General features: G+C 39.6%; 1 protein-coding gene across 1 annotated transcript; it reads right to left on the reverse strand.

The window, feature by feature from the left end:
- Positions 1-989: 989 nt before the first annotated feature.
- Positions 990-2,653, reverse strand: LOC103987024 (phloretin 4'-O-glucosyltransferase-like). The gene has a single exon (XM_009405206.3). It carries the CDS (start codon positions 2,585-2,587, stop codon positions 1,178-1,180), a length of 1,410 nt encoding a protein of 469 aa, XP_009403481.2. The 5' UTR covers positions 2,588-2,653; the 3' UTR covers positions 990-1,177.
- Positions 2,654-7,113: the final 4,460 nt, after the last annotated feature.

The following is a 7,113-nucleotide window of genomic DNA, read 5'->3' on the forward strand; positions in this document are numbered from 1 at the left end:
ACATCATACAATATGTGTTTTACGATCATAAAATCTAACCAAAAGCATAAATAAAACCACAATCATAAATAAACTAAAGAAACAATACCAAAAGTGATCGTAAATAAACTGAAGAGCATAGATGACATCAAAAGTGATCATAAAACCTAACCAAAAACATAAATACAATCATAATTGTAAATAAACTGAAGAACATAAACGACACCAAAAGTAATCATAAAACATAACTAAAAGCATCAATCAACTGAAGTACATACACGACACCAAAATAAAATGATCCAAACCAAAAGCATACATGAACTAAAGAACATAGAGGACACACCACAATACATGTGCTTGAATGGAAAATGTGGAACACATGTGCTTGAATCGAAAATGTGAAACAAGCAAGAAACCTGCCGTAGTTCACGTGTTTCACACCAGTTTCTCATCGATTTCGTAGCACCCTCCACCTTTCCCAGCGAGCCAGCCGATTCAACTCATAGTTCCTCACTCGGAAGCTCCCACCTTCCCCGGCGACCCGATTCAACTCATACTCCATCGACTCCCTCGCACCTCAGACACAACCAATTATTATGCGGGAGAGAGTTTGATTGCACATCAACCAATTATTATTGAATTATATCTGTCATCACTTTTGCGTATATCTTTCTCATATGCATCCATATCAATGAGTTTGTAAATTACACAAATGACAATTTTATTGGTGACCCCACCTGTTACACGTGACCGATCCAAGACCACGTCGATTGCACATGACCGACTGGGCCACACGTGATTGATACAATTGAGTTTTCAGCATATATCGAGTCGATGAAGGTGGGTTCCCGAATCGACGTACCCGAGAATGACGAATGACCATCCTCACAATCATCGATGATCCTAAGCCAATGGGGCTTTCTATGTGCATTTCACACACTGAAAACTCCTCAGGGGTTTTCTATTTGGCTCCTTCAGGAGGACGATTAGAACTATGATTTCAACCACACTAGAAAAACCGAGATCGGATGTGAAATCGATTCCAGCTCGTACAATCAATAGTATTGTAGTGTTCCATAGTCAATAGCACAGACTCGTCTCTTTTTTAGTATCAAATGAAGACAAAGTAGTTCCGTTCTTCCCACGTCGCAGTTGCAGTCCGCAGTGTTTTATCTTTTGGCGTGGGTGATCGATGGTTTCATTTGAGGCTCGCGATCTCCTCCACGAACGCCCTCAGATTGCGATCCGACGACCCGCCTTCGCCCACCGCCTCCCGTGCCTTCTCCTTCCACATCTCCGCCCTCCTCCTTATCTCCTTCCCCGTCTTCCCTTCCCCCATCACGGTCTCCACGCACCTGCTCAGCTCTGCCCCTTCCAGGACTCCTTCTCCGTCGAGCTCGCCCCTCACACCCGTTCCCCAAAGCTCCACCAGCCTCGCGTTGGTGCTCTGGTCCGACCACTGCGGCGCGGCCACCGTCGGCACCCCGCATACTATGCTCTCCACCGTCGAGTTCCAGCCGCAGTGCGTCACGAAGCACCCCACCGCCGGGTGCGACAGCACCCGCACCTGCGAGCACCACTCCACCACCATCCCACCCTCCTCCTCCACCTCCCCCTCCAGTTCTCTTCTGTTTTCCTTCTTCAACACCCACAGATACGGCCGCCCGCTCTCCTTCAGTCCCCGCACTATCTCCTCGGCCTGCCGCTTCTTGATCACCGCGAGGCTTCCGAACGACACGTACACCACCGACTTCTCCGGCTTCGAGTCCAGCCACTCCATGTACTGCTTCTCGTCGAGCTTGAAGAGATCGGCTCCTGTGCTCCCCGTGCCTCTTGCGGCCTCGGTGCCTTCTAACAGAGCAGACGGCACCGTCGGCCCTATCGGTATCAGTTTCATTTTTTCGGTAGCCACAAGCGCATCGGATTCTAATTCGTCGAACGTGTTCGCCAGAACCCTCGCCGTTGAGCGAGCTTTTTCTCTGTCCAGCACATCGAACGATTCCTGGAACATCTCGATGACTACGAAGTAGGGATCGTCGGGGCTCGTAATCCTGAGAAAGGAAGGTAGGTCGCAAATCCTGAACGGTGGCAGCCCAGGCAAGTTCACCTGGAACAACGGGTCTTGTCTGTGCGACGCAATCAGGCCATCATAGCCATGGAAATAGTGGTAGTAAAGCGCGAAGACGGTGGCCGGCTGTATCCAGTAGAGAACAGAGGGGAGGCCGTGCTCATGCGCCACATCGGCGGCCCACGACAGAAGCAAGGTGTAGATGACACACGTGACAGGTCGGCCGCGTTCCTCGAGGGACCGGATGATGGCGGAGAGGGTCTTGGAACTGACGGATCTGGTCCGAAGCGGGTAGGCCTTGATGTCGTCCACGTCCGGGTTGAAGCCGTCGTCGTAGCCATCGGAGTGAGGGACGTAGGAGATGAGGCCGTCGTCGACTTCTCCATCGGCCGAGCTGGGAAACATGCGGCGGTGGCCGGACAAGGCGATGGAGAAGGTGATCCTGGCGCCGGCGACGCGCGCGAGGCGCCGGGCGAGGTGGAGGGCAGGGTTGATGTGCCCTTGAAGCGGGTAGGTCACCACAAGGAAATGCTGCTCCATTGAACTGAGCTGCCGGTCGCCAAACTGTGAGGAGGAGGGCGAGGAGTTTGTGGCCCTGGTGGATCCACCGTGAGATGGGCGAGGTAATATAGAGGGAGTCGGGGCCTTGCTGTGACGTGTGGTCCTACCTGGAGAAACCCTGCTCGGCGGTGGTGACGTTTGTGGTGACGTACGACGAGGCTTTTTTATTTCGTCTATACCAGCCGCACGCGAAAGACTGCTTCAAGAGTCGTCCTCCTCCGAACATATTAACTAACTAATATTAGAATTTTTTTGGCTTTTCTCAAAATATACCTTCGTTCTTATTTTTTTAATTTGACATATATATATATATATATATATATATATATATATATATATATATATATATTTCTGTAATACCATAAATATCTCTCACCATCTCCACTGAAACAATTCATCTCTACACATTATGACTCCGTCCAAAGATATACTCGTCTAAATCATTATAATATTTTGAGATGTCATTGTGGTGTTTGATTCATGACTCCTAATTCATGTCTTAAGTTCAATATAAGTTCAAAACATTATAATGATGTTCTAAAATAGTATAATTGACTTTTTATGACTTGAATGCAAGTTATGTTTATGTTATTTTATTAACATTGTATGCAATGGAAAGAACCGTAAAGATTTGCATCATTATCTCTTAAATAGTGTATTCCTATTGAGATATAATGTTTTCTTATATATGAATGAATTACCTCTGTATTTCTATTGAGATATAATGTTTTTTATATATGAATAATTTTTTTATAATATATATAAAATGCTTTAATACAAATTATGGTATATCCATTGTACGAAAGGGAAAGAATCATAAGAATTTATATCAAATACCTCAAGAGTTCCCGGTTGTAATATTTTTGAATAGATTTAAGTGTTTTTTATATACTGTATGTCTATTAAAAATATTATAAGATATAACCATCTTCATATTTATTTTAATTTTATTTATAAAGCAGTAAGAATATATATTTGAAACTCTTTTTTTTATATAGAAACTAATTTTGATTAGGTTTTGAGTTTTATAATTGCTTCTCATAATGGATAGATTTATAGTGCTTCGATAAAGGTATCAAAAATATCATAAGATACACAAAAACATTATAATTGACAAGAAGTTATCCTATTTGATTGATATAATTTTTAAACTAATAAGGATAATAATTTTAAATCTTATTTTTGTATATAAGTTAATTTCTATTAGGTTTTGATTATGAAAAGAAGAGGACTTTCTTGAAATTTTTGAAGACCTAATTATAAATTACCTATGTAGTTAGTTACCTTCATCATCCTTATACTTTCAAAAGTTATATTAAGATCTCTATACTTACAAAAATAAAATATTTAATCTTATTTCTTCTTTCGTTGTCGATTCGATTGACTGCAATACTTCCGAGTGCTTCACTTTCGAACAAAATTTCTAAAGACGAGAGAAAAGGTGGAGCAATTGAATATTAATGTCTCATTTTATTCGAAAGTGATATGTGGAGATTGAATAGAAATATCTCATTTTGTTCAAAAGTGAATAATTATTTTGTTTCCCTAGACAAATAATTCGAAAAATATGAACAAGCAAGCTTGTGACAAGTTCCCATTTGACATCATTATGAAATCGAGTATATGTCATCCGATCGTATGTCATCTGAAATATTCAAGTCTAAGATAGATGGATATAATATGTGTTTTACAAACCAAAAGGGATCATAAAACCTAATTAAAAACATAAATAAACCAAAGAAAAGGACACCAAAAGTGATCATAAAACTTAACCAAAAAGATAAATCAAACCATAATCATAAATAAACTAAACTAAAGAAACAACACCAAAATGATCATAAATAAACTGAAGAAAGTAGACGACATCAAAAGTGATTATAAAACCTAATCCAAAGCATAAATACGACAACAATTAAACATGATCATAAAACCTAACTAAAAACATAAATACAACCATAATTATAAATAAATAGAAGAACATAAACGACACAATGAGTGATCATAAAACATAACTAAAATCATCAATGAACTGAAGTACATAGACTGACACAAAAAATAATCCAAACCAAAAGCATACATAAACTGAAGAACATAGATAACACACGATGATACATGTGCTTGAATCGAAAATGTGGAACAAGCAAGAAACCTATCGTGGTTCACGTGCTTCACATTAGTTTCTCATTGATTTCGTAGCACCTTTGATGACATATAAAGAGAAATAAATTTTTATATATAAATAAATACAAGCAGGCCGAAATACACAGCGGAATTAAATGAAATTTACAACCAAATAAGATGTCAAGATTTACGTAAAAAATCCCTCCGACTTTAAGGGTAAAAACCATGAGATAAACTAGAGATAATCCACTATAAGAATACTGAATATACAAATCTCAGAGTCTTTTGCCCAAAACCTAAGCAACAATCTCAAGAGAATAATTGGGATACAAGAATTATGTTACTGTGCACAATATCTAAATTCTCCTAAAGTAATCAGAATCTACTCTAGATCTGATCTAACCTGATATGAGAATACTACCTCAATGATTAAGAACAATCTCTTTGTAGTCCTTATCTTCTTTCCTTTTCTTCTCTTATTTTTCTGCCATTTTCTCCTCTTTTTTGAATCAAGTTGCTGCTATAATTTTTTGCCTCGTTGTTGTAGTTTTTTTTTTTTTTAATTTCGTAGCCACACCACGCTGCCCTTATTAGATCTAGGATTTTAATTGAAAGGGATGTGGGCTATGGACTGTTAAAGCCCACTATAGGTTGAACTTATGCGTTGTCAACCCAACAATCTCCCCTTTCAGCCCATAAGGGAGGCTGTCCCATTACTCTTAAATATGAAGCCATGCCGACCAGCTATCGGCATATCTCCTGCCTTTTTTTTTTGTAAGGTCTTTATCAACATGTTTGCTCCATTATCATTTGTGTGAATTTTCTGAAATTATAATTATTTTTTTTCAAGTATATTTCAAATCTAGTGATATTTGACATTTATATGCTTTGACTTAAAATAAAAAAGGGTTCTTACACAAATTGATGACACTCTAGTTGTCACAATCAAGGTTCGCCGTACCGTACCGTACCGACGTTTCGACCCGGGCTCGGTACCGGTATGGTACGGTATACCGCTCGGTACACCCAGGTGTACCGCTCGATACACCCAGGTGTACCGAGCGGTACACTCACGTGTACCGAGCACTGTACATTGCTACAGTACTCGGTACGGTACGGGGCGGTCCGCGTACCGCTGGCCTGTCGGACCGGTACGTACCGCCCGTACCGGGCGGTACAGTCCGGTACGGCAAACCTTGGTCACAATTCACCATATAGGTTTCTTGTTTCAGCCTCAATTATTATAAGAATTTTTTCATCCATAATATTTCTTTGTAAACCTCTATATCAGCAATATATTCTACCTCTATGGTGGAGAGAGCAATACACTTTTACAATCCAGATTGCCATGACACATCTCCCTCTATAAAAGTAAGTACAAAACCTAATGTATACTTCCTCGTATCAATATCTCTTGTAATATCTGTATCTATGTAATCTGTCAACATAGGTAGCCCACCTTCAAAGCTTAAACAAACCTTAGAGCTCTTTTTGAGATATATAAAGATCTACTTTATAGTTGCCCAGTGTTCTTTGCTTGGATTTGCAAAAATCTACTAGTAACACCTATTGCATATACGATGTCCGGCTTTGTATATATCATTGCATACATTAAACTTCCAACTACTGAAGCATAAGGAACCTATTGCATTTTCTCCTTCTTCTCATCGCTTGACAAACTCTGTTTTGAGCACAACTTGAAGTGACCTACAAGAGGAGAACCAACTGGCTTTGCATTACTAATACTGAACTTTTTCAATACATTCTCGATCTATTTCTCCTATGACAACCAAATCTTCTTCGTTTTTCTATCACGGAAAATCTGCATGCCCAATATTTATTTTGCTGGCCCCATATCCTTCATCGCAAAAGACTCACTTAGTTCCTTCTTCAACCTATCAATGGTAGACATATCTTTCCCAAGAATAAGCATATCATTAACATAAATTAAGAGAATAATAATTTGATGTACATAATGATCTGAAGTCATTTTTTTTATCCATTTTCCGTTGAATCAAACTTTCTGTATCAGTATCGTAGAGCTTGTTTCAGTCTATGCAAACTCTTCTTTAACTTACGGACAAAGTTTTCGTTACCATTGGCTTTGAAGTCTTTTGATTGCTTCATATAAATTTCCTACTTCAAATCATCATGAAGAAAAATTATCTTAACATGTAATTGCTCAATATCCAAGTCTTCGCTAACAACAATACTAATAACAAGAGAAGAAATCTCTTCACGGATATAAGCAAAAGGGGTTTTCTATGTGCACTTCACACGCTGAAAACTCCTCAAAGGGGTTTTCTATTTGGCTCCTTCCGGACGATTAGAAGTATGATTTGAAACAAGATTGACACTAGAAAAAATATAGATCGGATGCGAAA

This window comes from Musa acuminata, chromosome BXJ2-6 (genome assembly GCF_036884655.1).
Source record: "Musa acuminata AAA Group cultivar baxijiao chromosome BXJ2-6, Cavendish_Baxijiao_AAA, whole genome shotgun sequence".
Taxonomy (NCBI): domain Eukaryota; kingdom Viridiplantae; phylum Streptophyta; class Magnoliopsida; order Zingiberales; family Musaceae; genus Musa; species Musa acuminata.

What these genes read in the sequence shown, in the direction of transcription:
- LOC103987024 (XM_009405206.3), bottom strand. Translation starts at nt 2,587, where the DNA reads ATGGAGCAGCATTTCCTTGTGGTGACCTACCCGCTTCAAGGGCACATC.